At 43.9% G+C, this 26358-nt stretch overlaps 1 protein-coding gene across 1 annotated transcript in view; it reads left to right on the forward strand.

The window, feature by feature from the left end:
* Positions 1-16412: 16412 nt before the first annotated feature.
* SLC15A2 (solute carrier family 15 (oligopeptide transporter), member 2) overlaps positions 16413-26358 on the forward strand; it is a 39224-nt gene continuing 29278 nt past the window's right edge. Inside the window, exons 1-5 of the mRNA XM_009696051.1 lie at positions 16413-16544; positions 19880-19967; positions 20591-20732; positions 22578-22670; positions 23770-23869. Of these exons, the coding sequence (XP_009694353.1) occupies positions 16413-16544; positions 19880-19967; positions 20591-20732; positions 22578-22670; positions 23770-23869 (555 nt within the window). The remainder of the gene's footprint in view (positions 16545-19879; positions 19968-20590; positions 20733-22577; positions 22671-23769; positions 23870-26358) is intronic.

Here is a 26358-nt window from a genome sequence, read left to right on the forward strand (position 1 = left end):
GTAAGTTGGCCAAATCCTTTGAGTTGCTTTCCATTCTCCAACAGGGAATATGAAAAAAGGAGGAAGTTCTAGGACTGAGAAAGACCAGATCTGGCCAAGCTAGCTCCAACACGATTCCTGTTTTAGCTGTCTGTCCTCACTTGTAGGACCACATATTTCTACAGGAGCCCTGCTCTGGAGCACATGCAAGTCGGGAAGAGACCCCATCAGTAACTCTACACTTACAAAGGCACTAAGCGGTACAGAAAATATGAAAGACTCCCCTGAAACACATGAAAGATGAACTGAAGAGTTAACAAATCCTCAAGAAGCCAGAAGTTTGCATATGGAAATCAGAGAGGGGAGGTTCGCTAGTACATTTCTCTGGCCAAACCCACAGATGAAGATTAACTGAAAGCCTTTGGGGACAACAAACAGAACAATGTTACTGTGAGGCCAAGAGCTTGTTTCGCCATTTGTTCTCTGTACGTCACCACAGTATAAAAGTGCTGCTGTGAATACAAGAAGAAATAACCTTATATTCATTTCCTACATTCATCTCAAACACATCCTGAAGTTTAAACAGTTCACAGCGCTCTTTTTTTGTATTGGTCCACTTCACTGCTTCCTCCATGGAAATCTCTCCATCTGGGGACACTCCACCAACACATTTCGTTGAGACTTGCTGCAGATATTTCCGTAAGTAACGTGCTTTGATTGTGCTCCTGTTCTTTCCATGTTCCCTGCCTGGGAGTGCTTGAGCAGACAGATGTCGTGTGAGGAATGTTTGTGGGAGTGCACTGTTTTGAGGTAATCATTCAAAATATCCATGAAAGTGTTTCAGAATGAGAATTGTGCAAATCTGCACTGCAAACCTGTTTCTAAGATGTGTGCTTATCCAGATGAAGAACTCCAAAGTGTATGATGTAACCTATGTGTCCTGATGTGCCTGCTTGTATTGCAGATCACTAATGCTGTCGAAGTACCTGAAATTGTTTGCAGAAACTACTTGACGAAAAGTTGTGAAAAACAAATAAACCTAAGAAAAAACCAACTCTGTTCGTAGGAGGAAAAAAGCAAAAGGCAGAAAATGAGCAAGCTACTATTGTTTTTTGTCAATTAATCACCCATCTCCAGATCTGACAAAATAACTCAGAGGAGGCTGGAGTCTCTTTTTACTATAACTTCAGCCAGTCCTGGAAGAAAAAGTGCCAGAAATCTCTCTGCAAAGCATGTTCTGATGAGATTTCTGGCCAGTTCCATGAATCAAGTTGCTTTGGATTAACTGTGAATAAGCCCTTGGGCAGAACTAGCAAATCATGGGTTCATTGATCACAGATACTTCTGTGCACAGGGTCTGACCCAACACTCAATAAAGGCAATGAGAAACCTACTGGGGCAGCTTATCCGATAGCTGTGGAGCCTCTTCGCCATTCTCCCCAAAGCAGAGAGAGGCAGCAGTTCCCAGACACTAGAGACTGGATAGGAGTGAATTTTGCTTGTGGTCCACTCACCCAATTTATGGGAGTTTGTATCAGGCCTAACGACAAGTTCTCTCCACTGTACACTGCTCATTAAAAAAACTGGTGTAGCAGATGAGACCTAGTAAGAATCAAGTTCATCTTTTCCTCCTGCTGCTCTGATGCCTTGTTTCCCAGCAGCAATTAACATGGATGGATGCCTACTTCTTCTGGGATTGTTTAACTGTGGGGACAGTTTCAGGGCTGTCCCTGGAGGCTGCTTCCACAGGTAACATGTTTTAAAGTTATACCCCTGTATCGATCCCCTATCTGAACAATTTCTAGTGGTGCTTGCTCTGAGCCCAAAGGTGTCTGCTATCAACCCCATAATGATATTCGAGGAGAGCACTATCTTAAAAGGCTGCCTCTCATGAAGGATGCTGTGTGTTTTAAATGTGGCAGGCTACATGAGAGGACCTGAAAGAGAAACATTTGAGAAAGCTTGGGAACTTTTAATCCTTGAGCCTGAGCCCAGCCATACTTTCTGTCTTTGGCTTGGGAGCCTCCAATTCAAACACACTCTTTTCACCTGGCATCCAAACCTACAGCAGACCATATCCCCTCTCCAATACAGAGGAGGCCAGAAGTCTTTAAAAACCCAAATTCTGTCAGAAGCTTTTTCCTCAGAATGTTCTCCAACACAGTAAGGATGACTGATCTTGTGAGACTGTCCCCTACCTTGCTTTGAAATGCCTTCCCCTGGGCCTGGGTTTCTCCTGTGCACCCAAAACCCAGCCTCAGTCTAAGCTAAGCAGAAAGTTGCAGCCACTGCTTCAAGACATGGATAAAACCTTTTATACCCCTCTGTATCTTAAGGACATTTCAAAAATAGAAAGTAAAATATCTACAGAATCAAGCATGGGAAAAACTCTATTTGAGATGAGGAAGAGTGTGAGTTAGTGAGGTTTGAGTCTTCACCCAGTAATTATGGGATAATCAATTTAATGAGATACATCTGTGGACCCAGCTGAGCTGTGCTTGGGTGGTGATGGTGAAAGGCAGTTTAAAAGGCAGCATGTCCTGCTAGTCTATTTGGGCAGTGTTACTGTGGGGGCTGGATTATGCTGACTACTTCTCAAGAGTGAAGCATCAGCCTTGTGGCACAGAGGTCAGTAGTTGTTTCTCAGGTGTGCCTGTAGCACAACAGTACTGTTGTAGTGTGATTATAATGTGTGTAAGAGCTGCTTGTTCTCTAGCTGCTGCTTATTATGCTATTGCTCTCCTGGTTGTATTTTGTATGCTGCCCTTGAATGCAAATACTGTGAGTTGTCAGTAGACAGGGAATCCTGAGGTCTTTGGTGGGGGTTTTTTTGGCTTATAAGCACAACTGGAGCATACTTGAAGGGCTGATTTGTATCATAAAGAAGGGCAGAATATAGGTTTTGAGGTTCCCCTTGTATCACAGCTTGACAACCTCTCCTTGCCTTGTAGTGCTTCTGAGGAATGAAAGAGTTAATGTATTCTCCAGCATCTTTATTGTTCCTGCAGAATAATCACCTTTTTAAAGATGCCTGCCTTGATATTACAATGTAATATTCTGCCTGACTAAACCCTAAAACTCTGGTGGCTGGTAGATAAAAATCATTGACAATGATTGTTTCATTTGAGGCATCGATAACTTCAGCAGAGCTGTTAGGACAACAGCTCAGCTGCTCAGAAAATGGCAAAGAATTTTTTTTTTTTTGTTAAGTAGCTCACTTTGTTTGTCCTGCAAACTCCAGCTGAGGCTCCTGGGGGCAGGTTTTCTGAAGATGGAAATCTGGTATTGGATGCCTGATGGGGCACCAGGGCTACCAATCCTGCTTGTGAGGCTGTGTGAAAAGGTAACATGTGCATTGAGAAGTAAAAGCACTGACTGAATGATCGTTCAGGAATTGTGGGCCCAGTTCTTGTTTCTATGGCTGTTTTTCTGTGTGACCTCAGGATGGTTGCTCTTGTCCTTACATTGGCTCAGTTGCTGGACCAGTCTTGCAGTAGGTAGGAGAGGTTGGACCTCCCATCTGCTTCTTCAAGTGGTCTGGACAACCCCACAGCTGGCAGGGTTTCTGCCTGGAGTCACTTGAGTCAACCAAGAGCCAAGGTAGCAGGGTACTCTGATCCCTACCTCCATATGGGCTGTCACTGTGCTCCCGAGCAGCTGTAGCACCAAACTGTGCTTGTGGAGCCAGATGCCATGCTGTAGATGGGACCTGCAGGAAGCATCCTCGAGGCACTGGTTTTCCTTCAGAGCTTTTCTTTTAAAAGGTGGACAGTCCTCTGTCACTTCTTCTCAGCCTGGTGGCAGTTACTTGGGCTGACAGCCCTCAATATGGAGGCTGATGCAGGAAAACAGGTTGGTGTAAGCCTGTGTTTGAAGAGGTATGTGCTGATTGGGGTCAGATGCTATTACCATAGGGGCAGTTAATTGAGGGGGTATCAGTAGGCAGCAGGCCATCTCTCTCTCTAATTTCCCTTTCCTGCCTGCTATTTAATAAAACTACTGAGAGGAAGGCTGCATTAACTTTACTTTTGTCTTTAATTCTGTGGCTGCAGTAAAAGCCAGTATTTGAGAAGTCACCAAATATAGAATAGAATGGGTTCTGTAAAAATAATAATGATAATAACTTGTTTTCCCTCTTCGAAAATAAATATGGTCCTTAGTAGAAAGATTTACCCATTGCTGGCAGTCAATCAGCCAGGACAATTTGGGCTCTGAGTACTTGATTAGAATAACTTTAAGGAAAATTGCCTTCCTGAATCAAGTAAGGATCCATTAACCTGATGAAACAGGGTTTGCTTATCTGAGAGGTTAAGACTCAAAACGCAGCCTGGGCTGCATTAAATGAGGCCTCTTCTAGAATGGCATAAAGACAGAAAGTAATAAAAACACCATCTGTCATGTCTAGTCAATCAGATCTAGTATAAGAGAGGAATTATTCCTCTGACTTTACCATTATAAGATTGTCTGTTTGTTAACAATGGGAAATGTCAGGAATGTTGAAAACTAGTTTTATTCTCTCAAATTATTTCTAGCTGTTTTTATCTTGGAGAGAATGAATATTAATCTGGGTTTATACAGCAAAGAAATGTTTCTAGATGAATACAATGCTAAGATATTCTGTGTTGAGTCTCTTTAGTGATTTACTGCTAGAGGTAAAACTGAATGGGAGATGGAGGAAAAAGTGCCATGTACACTTTGCTTCCAAAAGTGATTATTTCTATAAACAAATCTCTTGCAAGTTGCTGAGTGCTCAAAGGTTCTTTGAAGTCAATTGAATATATTCCTCTTGAGTGGCCCTCTGCATCTTAAAGGACTGGCATGGCTGGAGCTTCTCATGTAGCCTAGGCATAACTGGAGGTTGCGGAAAAGGTGATTGAGGTTTTTTGGCATGGATTTATTAAAGCTAATAAATGTTGGCACTAACGGATTTCTGTCAGTGAGTACCAGTGTGCTCTCCTCTGTTTACTAAGGGCTATACAGGAGCACTTGGAGATGTCTAAAGGCTGAATGCCAAACAGCAAAGACATACCAGCTGTGGGCACAGGAAATGGAAGGGGTGGTGGAAAGCCTATACCAGCACATCCCCAGCACTGCTGCTCATCAACTGGAGTGGAAATGCCATCTCCCCTTGTCACACACCACAGATGAGACTGCAGTGGATATATTAACTGACCTGAATGGGCACATCTTCATCTAGCAGCTCTTGCTGTAGCTGGTACATGCCTATACCACCTCATAACCCACGTGTACCATTCCCATCTTGCTATTGCAGCTGATGAGCTTTTTCCCATTTGCCAGGCAGAGGTCCTCTCTGGGGAAATAGGTTTAAGAGAGCAAGTGCTGGGAGTAGTGAAACCTCTGCTAGGTTTGGGCATTTTGTTTTGCTCAGATACAGATAGGATTTGCTGCTACTGAGTAATAAATGTAAAGGACCAGATCAATAGCTGATGATCGCTCACCACAAGAACATACTAGATATATGCAGAGGGTTGGTATCTTTATAGTGCATGAGGAACTGCTTGGAAATAGATTAGGAAAGCAGAAGGGCTGGAGGTAAGTGTAGTAGCTTGAAGAATGGATGTCGCTTAATTTGACTTCATGAAACCTCCTGCTGTTGTGTAGGACTGATGCTCTGAGCCTGTGTCTGCAGTCACTCAAAATGCATGGGGCTGGCTTTGCTCCTGGTGAAGCCAGCAAGGCTCTGGTGGCCTGCAGGTGCAGTAAGAGCAACATGCACCCTTACCTGCTGCTTGGGAATGTGCTGTGCTGCTGCCCTGCATGATCAGCGCTGCTCTATAGATTCAGGGTGGCCACGAGCTGGAAAACACCAGAGGTGGTTTTTGTACGTACATGGGAAAAACATTTCTGTGTTCAGGATTGCTGTTTGCACAAGTAAAGCATGCAGAGTGTTTGCAGGTCTGTGATGCAGGACTTGGCTGCTGTGTGATGAGCACAATGCCGTGCAAGATCCCAGGAGGAAGGAGGCAGGCTGGGGATAGAAGAGGAGGGTTTAGAGCAAGTGTCTGATTCAGTATTCAATCAGAGCCAGAAAATGTGCTCCAGTTAAGCTACTGGGACAGGAGAGGTTATTTCTGGGAGAAAGACATGTTGAACAGGGAGAAGTTAACATGTGCTGGGAGGGTGGCATCTGGGAAAGGCTGATCACCCCTGGTCCCACTGAGGTCAGGTGGATCAGATGCCACTCAGGAAATTCCCTGTTTGGGGGAATTAGCATAAGGAGGAAGAGGCACAGATTAATTCTTCCTCCTATGAGAGTATAACCTTTCTCCCCATCAAACTGAGAGGGGATTTGCCATGAGTGCCAGTGGAGAGCAGATTGCCCTGGGCACAGGATGACCAGGACAAAATGAATTGTGCTACAAAGTGTCAGGGTCCCTGTAGACCTAGAAGATGTATGTTTAGATCAATGTTTAAAAAAAGCAAAAAAAGTCTCAAATTTTTTGTTAGTCCCTCCGGGACCTGATGCAGGGAAAACCCACATGACTGTACTCCCCGCTGGAGCTGGTGAGAACCACTTGTACTCACCGTGTTAGCAAATTGATCCCCATGGTTTCTGTGGGGGGAGGCTGAAAAGAATGAATGGCACTGCAAGCTCGTTATGATAATGCAGGGAACTAGAGTTAATGAATCTTGGATGGGGCCCTGATCTGCCTGGCCTTTGGTGTGGCAGTGGAGGGAGCTAGTTGGGGAGGATCTGATTAACATCTCAGTGGAAAAGACAGTCCCTCAAATGCAGAAGGTCATATCATATCTGTCTGTGCTTGCATCTGTGAGAGGTCACTATCAGAGAGCTGAGATCTCTCTGGATTAGATCTGCAGTTTTTGTTTATCAGAACAGAGGTATTTGGGGGATTTACATGTTATCTGTCCCTGGCAGCTTGCCCTGATGAAATACTGATTGCACAATTGCAATCTAACTTAAACTATAGTCAAAAAATCAGCTGTGTGCTGGGATATGGTGAGAATACCCTCTTTGTGATGGCAAAGATTTGAAATTGTACAGTGCAGTATGTCTCCTGACACAGAGAAGCTTGCAAAGAATAAAACGATCAGGCTGTTTACTGTGGGTGCATGGAAAAAATTGGAAAAGCTGGAATTAATACCTTCTCTGAGATTCTCCTAGTCCTGTAGCCAGATTAATGAATGAAACCATTCGCCTCAGGTGTACAGGAGATTAGTACTGCTTGGCTCTTGTTTTATGGCCAGTGGAGTTAAGGTTAGGAAACTTGAAATATGTACTCAAGCTGCCTGGTCAGAACTGAACCCCAGGGTCCTGCTGCCACATCCTGTAGCTGTCCCCCCTCCTTCACTGCCTGCTACCCCCCCCGGTGCCGGGCATCCCTGTGAGCTGGCTGCGAGGAATAGTTACAGGATTCCTGCTTTCTCATTACCAGCTGCCTCATGTTGAAGAAGAGGCTAGCAGTGAGTAAAAGCAGCTTTTTACTCTGGAGCTGGGTGGGAGAGGGTGTGGGACCCACCGCCAGAAAGGAGCTACTGGCCAGCTGAGGGGTCAGCGCAAAAAGGGAAATTCTCAGGGCAGTATTTGTCCCAGAGGCTGGAAGTGAGCACGGAGAGGAGGGCAATGCGCTCAAGGGATGACTGAGGCACTGGATGCAACTGGCTTTTGATGTTCCTCCAGACTGAAGGCTGCCGCAAGCTGCGATGTCTTCAGTAGCTGAGCTGTCCCTCAGAGCCTGTGGCAGAATAAATCAGTAGCTGTTTTTTCTTTGCTGTGATAATACTACAGGCAGAGCAGCTTAATGGATGGACTGCTGGGCTGGCATGCAAGAGGTTTCAGCAGAGTCTGCATTCGTCAGAATGGTTTTTCCCTCTTTTGCTGATCTCTGAAATGGAGATACTGATGTCTACTCAGTGAAATGCCTTGAGACCTGCTGCTGTAAGGCACTATGTAAGATCCTGCTTCTGATACCACCAGGGAGAAAATGTTTTTGGGACACCAAATGGTTCTCAAGTGCTTTTCCAAAGTCCTGCCACACCGCATCCATCTTTCTTCCAGCTGCAGGGACCTCCCATCTTCTCATTCCCTGAACGGGTTGACCCAGCCTCAGCCCCAGCCAAATGGACTGGGTAAACCTTCAGATTTTTCTGTTTCCAGGCAGAAACTCTCTGTTATTCAGTGATTTTGAACAAGGTGCCTGAATTATGCCCAAGCTGTGGCATTGGGTGTCTGAGGGACTAGCACAACTTGTTTGTTAGGGACATTAAAAAAACATTCAGAATTGATGACTTACACCCTTGTGAGTCAAACATCACTGACTAGTGTGTTAGAAACTGAGCTCACATTCCCTTATATGTGTATCTTGGCTCTCCTTTTCTTGGTTTGTTTTTTCAGAGCACCCTCTCTTTTGCTGACTTTACGTGCCTATGCGAACAGTAAAACTAGCTATTGTTTTAACTAGGGACTGTCTCTAACAAGTGGGCAGCATTGCTAAAATGCTTTAAATCATTTAGATCTCTATAAAGGGGGAAAAGAAGGCCAAGCAGGAAGGGCAAAACATAGAAACATCTCAGGGACCAGACATGTTCCCACAGGTCCAGATTGCTTGGGGCATCTGAATGTCCATTTTCTGTCCTGAACTTACTGAAACCAGTGCTACCAGTCAGCTCTGAGTCAGTGCGTGATACCTTATCACATAGCATCAAGTACAACTTAGAACTGGAGGGAAAAATAGCTGGAGAGGAATTCAAGAGGTCACAGCCCATCTCCTCACCGACAGCCTGAATAGTTAAATTATTCCTGATTTTCTATGCAATATATAGCCTTCCTTGGTGTTTGTTTACTGTTAAGCAGTGGTCTGTTCTGAAAGACCACAAGTCTTATTCTGGAGCCAGCTTCCAATTTTTTGCAATGGTTTTGTGATACTCCCATCTTGAGACCCTAGGAAGTACTTTAAATTTGTGGTTGTATTTTGTTTATCCTGGGTTTTCATTTCCTGCCTCAGCTGATCAGCTCTATCTTTCCCTGTGTTTTGCTTGAACATTCCCTCCAATGAAGAGAAAAATCCTAATTTCTACATGCTATGACAGCCTCTTAAAAAACTGTTCAGAAATAAAAGCCCTTCCTGATGTGGCTTTTTTCCCCCTAATCTTCTAACAGAAATCACAAGCATTACCAAGTAAAGCTTTTTATTCTTCCCAACAACTATTCTCCCTCCAGCTTTTCTTCTCTATTGCATTGTCTGGCCTGTAGTGCTCATACTTCTTTTCTGCTTGTCTTTCACAGTGCTTGCCCAGAGTCTCATACTGCTAGCTTTGCCATGCTGTGCTTTGTACTTATCTATGGTACATCTGATAATATGACTAACACGCCCTGGATCCTGGCCATACATCCTACATTCTGGATTTAAATCCTTTTTACCATCTATCTTTAATGTATCTTGTGTGAATAGCTTGCTCTTTTGAAACCGTAATTAAAGTTTTGCTGCAATCCTCCTTTCACAAGCCACTTACAATTTACCATCATCTTTTTATGAGATGTTTGTGCTGTTTTCCTTTCTTTCACTTCAGGCTGTGCATCCCTTGTTGCTCTGTCAAATGACTCAACACCTGTAGGAATTTATTCCTCATTTCATTTTGGAGTTTGATCTGTGATCAGCTTAGGCTGCTCACTATTGCACATATAAGTAGCTATTGCTGCATGTTTCTTTTCATTGTAAAGTTTGGATGTCTCTCAGTGCTTCTGTAGTGCATTTTTCTAGTCCTTCTGCCTAGTTCCCTTGGGTCAACGTTTTTTCAGCTAATAGCAGAGTCCACTAGGAATTTGATATCAGTTTGTAGCCTTGACTGTATTTTTTGTGTTGAGGTGATGATGAGAGATATAGGGCCATGAAGCAAGTGGGAATGGGATTTCAGTGCAATGAAGAAGGGAAGGATGCAGGTAGCTTCAGAGCCATGATGTGTGGTGATGGAGAGTCTGTTTTCCTCTACTGCTGAACACACAGAATTTCACTGTGAGCCATTTATGTGTCTGCAGAAAATAATCTGAAATTTTTCCCTGCAAAGGAGATGCCTTAGAGCCTCTCTGAATGGAAGTCACAGCAGTTTAGAGGAGGTTATGGGGGAAAGCAGAAAGGAATAAACAGCAGAAGTGCAGTACAAAAACTGTTGATCCTCCTTCAGGCAGCTCATGGATTTAAAATGAGAAAGTAACACATGAAGGACCAGGAACTGAAGCCAGTCTGTCAAAAGGTGATGAAGCCCTGTGTCTTCTCGCAACCTTAACTACTAAAAGACCTGCATAGTTAAGGCCAGCTCTATACAGCATTAAAAGTTTGGATTTACGGCCAGCTGTAGATCCTGTCTAGTCACAGGTCCAGTCCCTGTTCTCATCTAGAAGTAATCATTTTATTGAAAGATAGTGTAGCTGCAGTGTGAAGTGATTGATTGTGAACATCCATGAAAGATGCCATGCAGCCTCAGAGGCTGTATTCAAGGAGAAAGGCAGATTCCCTATGATGTTTGGGAGCTCAGCAGAAATTACTTCAGATCAAAAATAAATGAAAGTTTAACTATTTTATTGGTGACCAAAGGACTGCTGTTGTGACGTGAAACATTAACAACAGGGTGAGAGTGAGCCAGAGTTGCTCTACGAGGTTCATCTTCATGCACAACAGAACTGGGGTTGTCCAATGCCCAGGAAGCAGCAGGCATGGCAGAGGGGGACGGCATACTGCAGGCTGCAAAGGAAGCCCGAGACGGTGAGAGAATTTTTCTAAAGATTTCTGCTTGCTAATCATAGAAGAAACTGAAGGCAAAAAGGCACCAGGAGGGACAAGAAATTTCTCTGATTGTTACAGGTTGACTAGTGACCAGATGACATGCTCTTAAATACAGATTAGGTACTTGATATTGTTAGTGGTATTAATCATAGAATCACAGAATGGTTTGGCTGGAAGGGACCTTAAAGACCATGTAGTTCCAGCCCCCCTGCCATGGGCAGGGACACCTTCCACTAGACTGGACCCCTTCCACTAGACTAGGTTGCTCAAAGCTCCATCTAACCTGGCCTTGAACACTTCCAGGGATGGGGCATCCACAGCTTCTCTGGGCAACCTCTTCCAATGCCTCACCACCCTCGCAGGAAAGAATTTCTTCCTAATATGTAATCTAAATCTTCCCTCTTCCAGTTTAAAGCCATTGCCCCTTGTCCTATCACTCCATGCCCTTGTCAAAAGTCCCTCCCCAGCTTTCTTGTAGGCCCCTTTAGGTACTGGAAGGCTGCTCTAAGGTCTCCCCGGAGCCTTCTCTTCTCCAGGCTGAACCACCCCAACTCTCTCAGCCTGTCTTCACAGGAGAGGTGCTCCAGCCTTCTGATCAACTTCGTGGCCTCCTCTGGACTCACTCTAACAGGTCCTTGTCCTTCTTGTGCTGGGCACCCCGGAGCTGAAGGCAGTACTGCAGGGGGTGTCTCACCAGAGCAGAGCAGAGGGGGAGAACCCCCCCCAACCTGCTGGTCATGCTGCTTTGGATGCAGCCCAGGATACGGTTGGCTTTCTGGGCTGCAAACGGACATTGCTGGGTCATGTTGAGCTTCTCATCGACCAACACCCCACGTCCTTCTCCTCAGGGCTGCTCTCCATCCATTCTCTGCCCAGCCTGATTTGTGCTTGGGATTGCCCTGACCCAGCTGCAGGACCTTGCACTTGGCCTTGTTGAACTTCATGAGGTTCGTGTGGGCCCACCTCTGCAGCCTGTCCAGGTCCCTCTGGATGGCATCCCTGCCCTCCAGCGTGTCAACTGCACCACACAGCTTGGTGTTGTCAGCAAACTTGCTGAGGGTGCACTCAATCCCACTGTCTATGTCACTGACAAAGATGGTAAATGGCACCAGTCCCAATATCAACCCCTGAGGAATGTCACTCGTCACATATCTCCACTTGGACATTGAGCTGTTGATTAATCTAATGTAATAGCCTGTCTAAACAACCATAATGTATCTAAATAGCCATTGATCTAAGTACCTTTGCAATTTTGAGTCTATAGGAGCTGGTGAATAGAGCAGAGATGCAGGTCTGAAGACTTCTGACATATTTTCCTGGTTATTCAAGTGATGTGATACATCATTTTGTTAAACTACTTCGAAGTTTGGGAGAAGTCTGCAGGCAGTGGAAACCAGTCTTGAGTCTGTCTAAATCAGTTAAGCCATGTTTTTTCCTGTAATCAAAGAACTGGAGAAAATGAGCCAGAAGAGACCTGGAGAGGTTATCTTGTCCATCCAGGGCTAGGTCATTAAGCCCAAAGTGTTGCTGGCACACAGTCATCTAGCTTCTTATAACCTTATATTGGAAAGAGAGAAAGAGGAGAGAAATCCAGATATGGTAAAAGGGCTGTAAAAGTATGGCCAGTGTATGTGAATTCAAAATAAGACTCATTATTAAGAGACCAGTGTGGCTGAGCTGAAAATCACGAAGGAACTGTACCACAACATGAATGCAAATAAAAAAGAAGAGATCAGTTGAGTATAAACAGATTAATGTGCACAGTACTGCAGCAGGAAGCAGTGAGAATCAGAGGATTTTAAATGCAAAGGGAAAATGCAGATTGTCTTTCTGTGGATTTGGGAACCAGAAAAAATTAAATGGTGAACTGAAAGTCATAGAAAAATGTATTCATGGGATCTTCTGGCTATGCAAGGCATCTGGTAGCTGAATATTACATTTAAGCATGAATCATCCTGCAGATTCCCCACTTGCATAAAGGATAACTCAGAAAAGAGGAAATTTTGCAGAAAAGTCCTTGCTTTTGTGCTTACCAGTTGAAGTTGTTTAGCACATGATTTTCATAGAAATTCAGGAGGGCACTTCATCCATCTGCCTGCCCTGGTACAGGATCTGATATTTAGCCAGTCCCTAATATGTTCTTATATGACAGATGTCAGGGATTGCCTGAACCCTGCAGCCCCAGCCATGCTGTCTCCATTCCAGTGCTCACTTGTCCTTGCAGAAAGGGAATTTGCCCAAAAGCAGCTCCGAATCGTATTTGCTGAAGATAAAGTTGGTTATTTTTCTCATCTTATCCTTGATGAAAATGGAGAATAGTTGGCCTCTGTGGCTGCTTTTCCTGTCAATTGATAGGGGTAGCATTTGATAGTCTTCTTCCCTGAATTTCATCTTTTTCATTCCAGAGACGCAAAGTGGTTTCTCCTATTTAGCAACATCATTTTGAATTCACACTCTGTTCTCCCCCAGGCTTCTCCCTCTTGGTTTTGGACACAAACACAAGCAGCACACTGGCTGTGCTGATGTTCTGTTTGCTCATGGAAAAGCTGAAACCTGTGTGTTTCATGCCCTCCTAATCTGATGGAAAATCATTGATAGCTACTCTGAGAGGGATTTCCCAGTTGTTCACTATATGGGTATTGGGTATTTCATCTGGACCCTCTTTTCCTTGTGAGAGATTAGAGATACTACAGTTAGGATATATCACATCCATAGCTGCTCTAGCTGTTACACCACTTACCCTGTCGCCAAAGAATAAGAGTCTGATTTGAGAACATTTTTTCCAATCCAAAATGGCCCTTTTGTAATCCTTACTCTCCTTTTGGTGTTTAGAAGGCATTATCCAGTCAAGTATATGTCTGACTATGGATGAACGTGTCTGGGTTGTCCTAGTCTACCTTTTTAAAGGCAGTGGTGATGCTTGTCCTGCTTCTGCCGTTCACAGGGGAAGTGGTTCAATACTACATTCAGCACTTGAAGGTGAACGTCATCAAGCTCTAATGATTTGAGCGCGTTTGAGGTATCCAAATATTCTTTAAACAGTTTTTGTCTCATTTCACCCATGTTTCTACTGGTTCATTTTAATGGTGTTATGTATCTTGTTGCAATTTAGCTTTTTAAGTGAAGACAAACAAAAAGGACACAACTTTCTGGCTCCTCTGAATGAGCTTTTGTTTGCTCGTTTTCTAGTTTAAATAACAGACTTTCATTTTCCTTCCTCTTTCTCAAATATTGACAGCATTTCTAACACCTTTTCTTATTGCCTTTTGTGTCCCTTTGCTAGCTGTAATTCATTTTGTGCCTTAGCTTTGCAGCCTCTATCGCTCCATGCTTGATGTGTTTGTTTATACTTGTCTTCAGAAATGCCACCTTATTTCCATTTGTGATACAATTCCTTCCTGATTTTCAGCCCAGCCGCACAGGTCTCCTTCTATCAAGTCTTATTCTGAATTAATTTGTATCTGAGGACTTGCAAATTTATTCTCCTTAACTTGTTCTTGCTGTTTGCCATGAGTTACCATTTATTACCAGACATTTGTATTCCTTTTCTCCCTTTCTATCTGAGAAGACATTCTGGCAGATAATGGCCTAAACAGCTCTGCAGTCTATTTGACAAGTAGTATGTTAATCCCACTAACTGATATGGTTTTTCATACCAGTATTTAAAAAAAAAAAAAATTAAAAAAAAATCATTTAGCTTATGTGACTATAGGGCTGTATACACGCAGAGGAAATATAGCTGCAGGATGCTGAAAATATTAAGGCATCACATTGCAGCAGTGTGGGAGCCCTGCACAAGGGAGGGTGAAACCTTTTCTGTCTTCCTTTTGTATCAGTCTTTTAATAACTTTGCTGCTGTGTTTGCTCTGCTCACCTGTGCGTGGCAGAATACAGAGAGATACTTGGGGCAGTAAGAGATACCACCAGAGGGCTCAGAAATATTCCTGCTGCCTCTAGCACAAGGTCAGACTTGCAGGACACAAGAGTATGTGCTAATCAGGTGTGCAGGAGACAGGACCAACGTGCACAAGTCCAGTTCCTTGCACTGCCCTCAATGTTGGGTATGCTTTTGAGTCCCTCTTGCCCACAAAATGGACTTAACAAACACTAGCTCTGTGGAGGCTAGTTGTGGCACCTGAGAATTGACCCAGGTGAAAAGCAAGGTTGCATGGGTTTGCAAATCACTGGGAGGGCTGAAGATGAGGACCTGGTCTGTGGCAGTAAGGGGGAGGTGCCAAACTGTTGCTTTGCCACTGCTGTAGAAGAAAAAGGGAATAAGAAACAGGTAGACCTTCCTGGCCTCATCTGAAGGTTGGGATTCATGTTTAGCTGCCCAGTTAGCAGGAGTGAAACAGGATCCCTGGGGATTTTCAGAGGAAGCAATGCCGGAGCACATGAGGGAATGTGAAGAGTAATTGTGCTTCCTCTGTGCACTCTGTCACATCTGAGTCCCTTATCTAAGTGTTTTCCATGTCTTATTGGCACTAACTGAAGCCAGATCAAGGACCTGTGGTGTGAGTAAAGGCCTCTCTCCTGGTTTAACTGCGAACCTGGTTCCTGTGATACCCAAGTGCTAGCAGCACCTTGGTACTGGAGCTAGGGATGAGTTTATGGAGACTCCTTGTACCAACTGTGGATTCTGGGTGTGGTCTGTACTTTTGCTGATAAGAGAAGGGAGAAATATTTGGGAAAATTCTTTGAACCTTTGCCTTTTAAAGAAGCCAAATATAAGGGGAAGAAAAAACCCTGCACTGCACTTAGAATAATGGAGAGCCACAGCCGCTGAGGATGGTTTATGGGAAGATTGTGAATTTTGCTCTGTGATTGCAACTGGCATTGGAATAATACTCATGAAAAGCTCCTCTATTCCTGTGGGAAGGGCAAGAAAGGAGGACCAACAGAGTACCTGCAGGGACCTGAGCCCACATAGCTGCAGTTGGAATCTGGGGGCTCCCAGCACAGCATAGGATGCCTTTGCCACATAAGGAGCCCTGAGGTGGCCTTTTGGATAACAGGAAGTAGGGATGGGGTTTGAGGCTGCTCCTTGGTGCTGGCTGTGCCTTCCGGATTAAACTGTCCCATACGAGAAGGCAAAAACATTCCAGGGAATTGGTGCGGGAATGAACCCTGGGTCACTTCACTCCCACGACAGCAAAGAAATGATTTAACACAGTGCAGGCGTCCGTGACATCCAGTGTCTGAGGGTTTGGCCTGATAAGCATTTTAGTAGTTATGACACGGGATGAATGTGTGGCTTTTCAGTGGAATAAGATCCCTGCAGAATAAACCTGTTGTTACTGCATTGGGAGGGAGATGCAACCCCTGCTTCTGAATCCACAGGCTGTAGGTGTATCTGAGACCTGGGATTTTTATTCAGCTCACATCTGTTCAGCATACAGTGCTGGTGCTGGACTGGTGCTCGTATGATAGCTGGGGGCATGCCAAACAAAAGGGAGGTCTGTGCCACGAAGTGCTGACAGCCCCAACCTGTGAATGGTTTAGGCTGCATTCCCTGACTCTTCCTGAACTCTGGAGCTGTCTTTCCTGGTAGCATCTCCCTCTCATTTCTGCCCTGGCTGCACAAATATGCTCAATTAGGGTTAACTCAAACTGAATCAAACTTCATGCCTCAGGTTGGAAATCTTCCCAGTCAACTCACCACAGCCACATAGCATGGTGGGAGACAAGGCGAGAGGAGAGATGAACGCTTTTCAGAGAAACGAATCCAAGGAAACTTTGTTCACTTTTATTTCTGCAGGAGATGATCCTCCCAAAGGAGATTTCCCTGTTCAGAAAAAATCCCCGGTGAGTGTTACAGCTGGTTTCCTTTGCTTTACTTTCTGCTCAGCTTGCTCTGAACATTGCAAGATCTCTCTGTTCTTTCCTCTGTTGTGCTCTGGCTGGACACAAACACCCTTTCTTGCAGAGGGTTGAAATAAGCATTAACAACTCAAGGCAAAAATCCTTTCACTAACCTGATTAAGTTAAAGTGCAGCTTAAAGGGAAATAATGAACTGTCTGAATTTTGGGGAAAAGGGTAAGGGTTTTGATTGCTGCCTTTTTCCTGAACACTACTTTCCTTGTGGGAAAGGACTTACTTCTCTGAAGGTGAAGGGGATGTTGTGCATGGGAGGGAGGGACTCGACCTGTCCATTTGCTTGATTTGATGAAACCCACCAGGGAAGAGTCCTCGGATGCTGCAAAGCAGAAGGAAGGACAGGGACTAAGGACAGGCCACTGATGTGTGTTACAGAGCATAACTGTAGTCCCAGAGCCTCAGGTTTACATCTTTGGCTCTGATTTAGAGCCAGATTCAGGTGGATATTTTGTTGCCTTGCAGCTTTGATATTTGTGCAGGTTTTCAAGCTAATTCTGGTTGAGTGCTTCACCCTTAAAACTTGCACACTGTATCGACTTCGGGGAGAACAGGGCTTGTATTGCACCTGCTTTGACTCGCAGGACAATATGGTAATACTTGCTCTTAAAGCTCACAGTCATGTCATTAGCAAGCTGACTATTTAATTTGCAGTTTTAAGTACTGTGCAGACATTAACTATTGGATGTCCAGAGCTCCTGGGAAATATTAATCTTTGTCCCATTTTGCAGCCTGTCAGCAAGAAGGAGAGGTGAAAACAAATGTTTCCTGTAGCTGCCGCTTTAAGTGACCTTTCTTTTTTCCAAAGACACAGACTATCAACTTCCACAGTATCTTTAAGAGCTCCATAATCCCACAGATCCCAGTCTTACAGTGGTAGCTAAGCCCAGCAGAGTATCTGGGTGCTCATGAATCCAGGCTTAGCCTCTGCTGAGCAAGGTCCTCCGCCGTGAAAGCAAGCAAAGTGTGTCTGGCTGTCTGCATGGAGGAGAGCTGCCCACTTCTGGATGTCCAGGCAGGCCACAGGCAGGTCAGTGTTACAGCCCAGAGAATACATGAGGGTTTCTGCCTGTGCTGATGCCATCTCATGAAACACAAGCCAGACCCCTGCTTGTAAGTCGTTGCTCTGTGTCTGTAAGTGCTTACTCAGAGTCCTGGCTCAGGCACTTGGGGAGGTTTAGCTGGGAAGTCACTGCCTCCTGCTCTCCTTTCACTTCTTGCTCCTGCTCATCTGTAGGAGGTGCCCATCCCAGAGCAGAAGTGGCTGAAATAAGTCACTGACAGGTTTTCTGTCACTGCAGGTCGCAGCATGGCATGTGATACCTTAAACTGCTGCAGCTAAATCCAACAGGTCTTGTGCATCAGGTGTGGAGGGGTGAGTTCCAGCAGCAGGGTTCCCGACACCTGGCCATCTGGGTTTGAACAGTCATGCTCTGCATCTCCATCAAATGTTATTACATCTCATGAGTACTGATAGCGAGGTCTGTGAAAGAGAGGAAGAAAAATATCCCTGTTATACAATTTTACTTCCAAGTTCAGAAAATGTCTCCAAGTACCCACAGGAAACATAAGAAACATAATTTGCCTCTTATGCCTTTTCTTCTTTATTATGAAAAACTCATTGGAGAAAAGTATTCTGTGTGTGCATATGTCTGTGTTTGTGCATTTACAGCTTATGTATGCCACCATTTTTAGGCTAGTCTAAAAGCAGGAGGCCCCAGTGTGGTTTCCAAGGGAGCCCACTCTGTCTTACAAGCCATATGCTGAACATGATGGTTTTGGAGTAAATAATAAATGAAATGGATAATCACATATTTACTCTAGTAAAGCAAATAGGCTAAGGATTTCTTAATACAACGCAGCCCATAAATAGCAAGAGAAAAGTGTATATAAAAAAGGACAAAATATTTTTCTTTAGAGATGCTGGGTTAAGTAATGGAAAGCATTTTTTGGTTTGTGGTGTTTTGGGTTTTTTTTGCAGACAACTAGTCTCTTCTTTTTTGTTGCTTTTGTATAATGTTGAGCAAGACAGCATCATTAAGCTAGACTCTTCTAAACTTGATGCCATTGCTTTGGGAATCCAAATAAGCTCAGGTTTCTTGATGGTGAAATAAACCTGAATAAACACATCTATCTTGGTATCTGTATTTGCATTTGGTACTCTGGGCAGAAATACAGGAATTCATTATTTCCAACACAAGGCGTAGAAATGCATGTGAAGGGTTCATCTCACTTCACTGGCCCATACCATGGCTGTTTAAAACCATAAATATAAATGCAGCTGTTCATATCACACTCCCCCCCACCCCTCACGGAGGGCATGGCCAGCCCCGCTCTGCCGCTAATTGGCAGAGGACAGTCCTGTGAAAACCTGCTTTCCCTGTTGTGAGGCAGTGGAGCTAAGCAGCTGGAAGCTGCTTAGCTCGGACCCCAGTGGGGTAGCAAGAAGGACGGAGGCCCATGCAAGGTCATGCCAAGACTCATCTGTTCAAATGCCTTATACTTCACTTAGAAACTGCTGATTTAAAGCTGGAATAAAGTCAGATTCAGTGAAAGAGTGGCTGTGCTCACACAGGTTTGACAGTCCCATGACTGTTTTGTTTAGTTTTGATTAATAAATTGAATTATCCATAACTATGCCAGCGTTCTTGGAATACAAAATGGATGCCATGCCTGAGGGAGTGCAGGACACAGGGCTGATGCTCTACTTCAGTCAACATGGTGGCACAGTTTGGTGCAAGTGAGGCACAGAGATTGAGGGCTGTTGTTGAACGGGAGGGAGCAGCTTCATGTGGAAGCAGACAGAAGCTCCCTGGGGTCTACCAGCTGCTGAGGCAAGGTCTGGTACTAGGAGATGGAGCAGTTTTGGGGCAGGGTAGTAGCTTTATGTAAAGTGTAGAAGAAAAGGCATCCAAAGGTGTTTTTGCATCTCAGTGGGGTTTTGCATTGCAGCGGAGAGGTAGTAGGACCCTTCCACTGGAGTTCCTGGAACTACAAGCATAGTGGGCTGCTGATAGCCCATGAATCCCCATGGCAGTCTTTACTGGGCCCATATTGGCCAGGCTGATTCACTGAGGAGCCTTAACCAAAGCAAGATAGGTGTGGGGTCCCCTCTCTCCTTTGAGTCCAACCCCCAGGCCAGTTAAGCAGCAGTGGGTGCCTGGGTTTTGGACTGGACTCCTCTCCACTGCCCAGGCACTGTGGGGATATATTGCTGGGGTAAAGGCTTTCACAGAGCTGATACGCTCTTGTTTGTCTCTCACAGAAACTCTGTGGCTCCAACTACCCCCTAAGCATTGCCTTCATCGTGGTGAATGAGTTCTGTGAGCGCTTCTCCTACTATGGCATGAGAGGTATGTGACCTGTGTCTGGGAAGTGATTTTCCCATCCTTCGGTTTCTATACACACTGGCCTGATGTTCCAGGGCTGTGCTGTATGTGGTCTCAGCTGTCTTTCAAAGTAAATTGGCATTTTGGGTTGTAGGTATGAATATGAACAGTGTACACTAACATTCATGCTACACCTGCTCTGAGCAGAAGTTGGGACTAGAGAGCTCCAAATGTACTTTCCACTCTAAATTTTTATGAGATTCTCTGTATCAGACCTGTTTTTCCAGCATGTGACATCTTTCATAGTTGTATGCAATCAGTGTGTTTAGGAATTGAATCATACAGGCATCTAATTTACAAATAGAAAATGTGCGTAAACAGAACTACAGGTTATGGTAAGATAAGCTAGAAAATATATATTCCAGCTAAACATAAATGTTTATGAGCAAAGAGTGCCTGATAGTCATATGTCTCATTTTAGCTTTTCCTGTGTCAGAGATTATGAGGAACAGGTCTGAAAGCACAGATCTTTCCACAACAGTGCTCATAGCTGCTAGATAAATCAGTGGTTTTCTTGCCACCATGATCCTGCTTACCTGCAGAGATACACGTTAATTATCGGATGTGATTTGCTTGTTTCCTTTTAGCTGTCCTGACACTATATTTCTTAAGCTTCTTCCACTGGGATGAGAATCTCTCCACTGCTGTGTACCATGCCTTTTCCGCGCTGTGTTATTTCACGCCTGTCATTGGAGCCATCATGGCAGACTCGTGGCTGGGAAAATACAAGTAAGTGAAGACATCTTTCTAATTCAGGGAGCATATATCTACGCCATGCAGCTTGTGCAAGGGCAGTGCTGTGTATGCTCCTAGTTTTGAGCTAGCTCAGAGTGCAGCAGAGACACACTTGCTAAGGTCAGCTCCTCTCTGTTAACAGATGAACAGCTGATCTGTTTGCTCATGCTGTTCTGTGCTCCTCTTTCACCCAAAGGCCAATAGGCAACAAATTTGGAACAAATTAAATGTCACAAGCACACTTTTCCTCCACTGTCCTTCCCTACCCACCTTGAGGAAGCTGAGGTGTAGGGTGATTAACCCTCAGCTTGCCAAGGTCTGCTTCTGAGAAGGATTCAAAGACGGTGAGAAAGCAGCATCATCCTCTAGATCTCGCAGTTTCAGATGAAGTGTCAGTAACTATACTATACTCATGCTTTCACAGCATAGGGAATGTGTGGACACACCCATTTTTATGCCAGAGAAACCTGGGTTCACTCAAATCATCTCTCTCAGCACATAACCAGGTAAACTCTCCCTGAGAAAGTTAGGCATTCTTGCCTTCCACTGGCAAGTTGTGGGGCCATCATCTGCCCCAGAGTGGTGGTGAGCAGCTGGATAGAGGACTTTCTTTGCTTGTCACTGTTTGTTTGTTGTCTGAGAAGTCTTGGCTGTCAGAATGATGAAGTGAAGCTGAACTCTTCTAAGACTAAGCGCATCTGGCAGAAGAGTCTCAACAGGAAAAAAACAGCTGCTGTATGTCTGTCCTGCAGAAAGTTCTTCAGAAAATATCCATGTTCTTTTTTCTTTGTGCTCAATTTTAGTCATTCTCTTGTCCCTTTGAATGAAAAAAGTAACAGTGGGGGTTTATTAACTTCATTATTTAAGGTCACCTAGCAATGTTCATTGGTATTTGAGGATATCTATCTTGCAGCTTGATGTTGTGGGAAGGTAAATCCTTATGAAGACTTTTGTGCATTAGGCAAGAGACTTTCCCTGGAGTAATGCCTATGACTTAACTGGAGATGGCTTTTGCTGTAGTAGCTGTACCTCAGCCAATACTGAGGACAGGATAACAGATTAGAGGGGCTTTTAGGAATAATCTGATGTGGCTCTAAATTAGCTGTTGCAACCAGGGTTTGGATGCATCAGGGACCATCTTCCGTGCTCAAAGCTCGTAGGGCTTCTTCTAGTGCCTCTGTCCTAACAAGTCCTTCTATTCCCTCTATGTGTGCCATCTGCACATAAACACATAGACATCTCTTAATCCTGAAAGTGATGAAGGAATAGAATACACTTAAGAACCTGATAGTCCTAGTCAGATTTCTTCTTCTCCCTCAGCAAGACATGGGAGGCAGATAGATGACCTTAGTCCTTCAGAGGTACTCGGGATCTAAAACAGACTTGTAAGGGGGAAACCATGCTCCTAATTCAGATGTTAGTCAGGTGGGTTGAATGTGGCAACAGTCCCTATAGATGCCTTCCAGTCAAGGGATTCACTTAGGCGCATGCTGCAAAAAGCGTTATTAGTAATCTGGAAACCCAAATAGTACTCCTCTATTTGCAACCTTCCATGCATGACAAGACTGGAAGATTTTTAGTTTATTCTGATCAGCGACCTCTGCAAGGAAAGCAGGGGCTATCCATCCTTAATCTGAACCCATTTGTCTATCTGTTTCTTCTGGTGCACTCAGTGTTGACACAAAAGTTACAGCTGCCTGCTATACCAGTGGTATAAACAAACCAGTTCCTTGCGTGTCTGCCAAGTAGATCTGCTGTATCAGGAAGCACAGGCACACTCTCTTTTTGGGTTGTACATCACCTGGCACCTTCAGTCACTGCTGTTTGCTTTCCTCACAGGACCATCATCTACCTCTCCATTGTGTATGTCCTTGGCCATCTGATAAAGTCAGTCGGTGCAATTCCATCCCTAGGCAACCAGGCGGTTCATGTGTAAGTAGCTGTTGAAGCCGCAGTGCTGTAGGTTGTGACGATAGCTGGTTTACCCAGGACTGTAATTTGTTTCACCTCCATCAGGCCAGCAGTTTGGGGGCTTGGGTTGCTTTTATCAGGGAAGGATTTAGAATGTCTGAGTAAGCGCAGAAGGGCAGATCTAGAGTGTGAATGCACCAGAAGGAGCTGGAAACCACTACAGAGACTCTAAGCCCATTGACATAGGCACCTCTGATCACCCCTCTCTGCTAAACTGTGCTACTGCAGTTTGGTCTCCTCCATCCAACTATCTGCACCAGGCTTATTCCTCCATTGTTTCCTCATCAGCGTAACTGCCCAGCTCAGCTAGGTCCCCCTGTGTGCATGGGAACACAAAACTGAAGATACATTTTCTGATGTGAAAGAGGAAGGATCTATCTTTTCCATAGGGTACAACCCTTCTTGCCCTCTAGATTCTGAACTGATAGGCTTGTCAGAGTAGTTCCCCAGCTGGTATCTCTGAAACCACCAAGCTGTTTTTGCCCAGTGGTCAAGGCTCTAAAAATATGCATATGCAGGCAAGAGCACATCTCATTTACAGAACAGTTTCCTTTTGTCCCACACCTAGCCAGTCCTGATACTCCTGTTCCCTGCAGATATAATCTGTTGGGCCAACAATGGTGTTTTGAGGAGCACTGGGAAGTAGAAAGCACCCAAGAATGAGCCTAATTCAAACAGTTTTTCTGCATTTACCCAGGCTGGATGGCTACAGGAAAAGGCTTTCTTTTTTTTCTTTCATATTTTTTTATTTTTAGTTAATTGATCTCTGCAATCTTTTGTTCTCATATGAGTGAAAAATAATCCCACAGATCTTTGATCTCTAGTATGTCCATTGGGCCTCAGAACAGCAAGAAACTGACAAAACCAGTTTGGTTAATTGACTGGTGCGGAATGCAGAAATGAGGATAATTAATTTGGTTTTCGCACTTAGCTGGCTCATCATCACCACCCATGTGCAAAAGACAATGATACCAGAGGAATCATGGTTGGGTGACACTAAAATGCTATCATAAGCACTGGAAAGGTTCTGCAATGGTGATATTTTTGTTCTTGCATGAAGGATCCTGTCTATGGTTGGTCTGTTTTTGATCGCCCTTGGAACGGGAGGTATCAAGCCCTGTGTCTCTGCATTTGGTGGGGACCAGTTTGAAGAGGAACATGTAAGATCTCTTTTCTTTCCTAAAATATGCAGTGTCTGCTTACTTTCTGAGGATGTTTATGTGATCAAATCCTGTTGTACTAGAATAAGGGCCAGTTTGCTAGGAAAAGATGTAGTAAGATGTGAGGTAGGGTGATTTGCATAAGACTTGAGAGAATCTGGATGCTTTGGGAAAGGACAATGACAGCAGAACAGGACTGATATTGGTAAGGATAGGTCATAATTACATCAAATCATTTAAATGCTTATTGGATGTCAGAGTAGTTGGAAAATGCTGTATCATGGAACTGTAGCCATTTCTGAACCAGCTTAACAGGGGTGATTATAAAGCACCACACTAAAATACAGCAAATGAAAGAAAAAATTGTGCCACTAGCCTATGCTTCCTTGGGAATCTTCCCTCAAATCAGTCATACTCATAGTCTTAGATGCTGTTCAGAAAGAACTGTACGAAAACTGTAGGAAATTCCAGTCTTTTGAAAGTATCTACTCAGAATGTTTTCTAGATAATACAGAATGCGAACTTCTGAAAAGTTGGCAAAATTATTCTTTTGAGCTCTGTTTGTGCTTTGCATTCTGTGAATTGTAGTCCTGTTGCTTTGTGTCCTTGTTCTGTATCATGAGGGTTTAGCCCTTCACCTGCGCTAGTCTCAAACTCCCGTTATGCAGCACAGTGGCTCAAGCAGGGATAAGGTAATGCTTAAAGAAGTGAAGCAGGTCAGGAAGTACTAATCCTCAGGCAAAATGCTAGATTTTCAAATTGATCTGAAATTAAACACTTAGATTTATGTTGACCTAACACACAAATAAAAATTTCACTTTTCTCAATGACAGTATTCAAATCAGTAACTTCTGTGCGTGACATAAATCCTCAAATATGTAGAAGACCACTACTACAAGAAAAAATAAGTATTGGGGTCTGCGATGAGTAGGCTTAAACTCAAGGAGGATTATTTAGGACCAATAGTAGGAAAAATTTTCCAGAAATAGATCTAGAGAAGTACAGGAAAAGATTAGGACCTTTGGGAGATGGAAATTCCCATGAACGGAGGCATTGAAGAAGGACATTAGACTAATGGTCTGTCAGGAAAGGCACTGGTAGAGTTGGACAAGGGATGGGAGCCCTGTAGAGCGGTTTACTGTTTGTCTTTTGCAATGCCCCAGCACATAGTCCGCATTTAATGAATGAATAATATAGACTAGAATGTTTATTTTAAAATTTTGGCAAGACTTGTGCTTTCTGCACGTGAACTGTGTGATGCTGGAGTGATGAAGCTTATGGTTACTAAGGAGTGACAAAACATAGGATGTTTCATGGTCACTTGTTCAAAGCAGATCCTTCTGCAGGCATGCCCATCCTGTGCTGTTGGTTGGACCTAGTCCTTTAGAGGATGCTGCAGAAGTGGGAGCAGCAATCATCTGGTGGTCACCAGGCTCCCCAGCTGGCACAGCTCTGACCAAAAGCAGGCTGGCAGTGCAGCACACATGCTCTGGGAATACGCTGCGTGCATACTAGCATGTGCGCATCCCAGCTTGCAGCACCAATAGTTGTCTCAAAAGGATTCTAACAGGTGTTACAGCAGCATTTTCAGAAGTGCTACTTCTATGAATATTAATGATTAATAATGTTTATCCAGCATCTTTCAATTACCACCTAATTACAGTATGATAATATGTACCACTTATCTTCAGAGTGTTTTATAGACTTCAGCTAATGAATCTCAGCACCCCAGTCAGGCACATACATATTATTATCCCAAACTTACAACCACAACTGAGCTACAGAGAAAAACCTGAATTACCTGTGGTTGTGTGGGCCTGTACTCATTCTCCAGCATTCAGACTACACCTCTTCAACAGATTTATCAAATACTAAGGCTCAAACATTCACACGTGTGTTGTTTTCAAGAAAAACTAATTTAGAGAAAAAAAAAAAGTAAAAAGCCTTCTGATAAGGACAATGCGTTCTGCTCTATTCATTCTTTTTAGAATAGAAAGTTCTGTATTTTACCATTTTGAAATGACTTGGCCTTTCAGAAGAACAAAATATTTTATGCTATGTGATAGGAAATTTAAGTCTTCAAAATTGGAATGAGAAGTTTTGATTTTGTAAGGAATGAAAACTTTGAGGCCAACCAGAATATTTCTCCCCTCTGGAGTGGTGTTTGAAAAGATATTTTCTTGTCTTCCACTCCAGGTAGGATGAAATAAGTTTTAAAATTCCCTATGAAATGAAGCATTTGATTCCCCCTTAGTTTTCAGAACACCGATAAACTTGAGCTGAGCCCTTATGTGCACAGGCTTAGTTGTTCCATCTGAAAACTACGGGTGAGATAGTTCTGTATATAAAAATAATAAATAAGTCGCCCTTGCTATTCCCACGTAGAGACAAATTTATGTTTTGAGGTAAATGCACACCATTGGTCTGGTTTTCTTTTAAGTACTTTATGAGTGTAATAGTCTTGGATCTGCCACTTTGAGAACAGTACT

The sequence above is a fragment of the Cariama cristata genome, unplaced genomic scaffold (genome assembly GCF_000690535.1).
Source record: "Cariama cristata isolate BGI_N322 unplaced genomic scaffold, ASM69053v1 scaffold12972, whole genome shotgun sequence".
Lineage (NCBI taxonomy): Eukaryota > Metazoa > Chordata > Aves > Cariamiformes > Cariamidae > Cariama > Cariama cristata.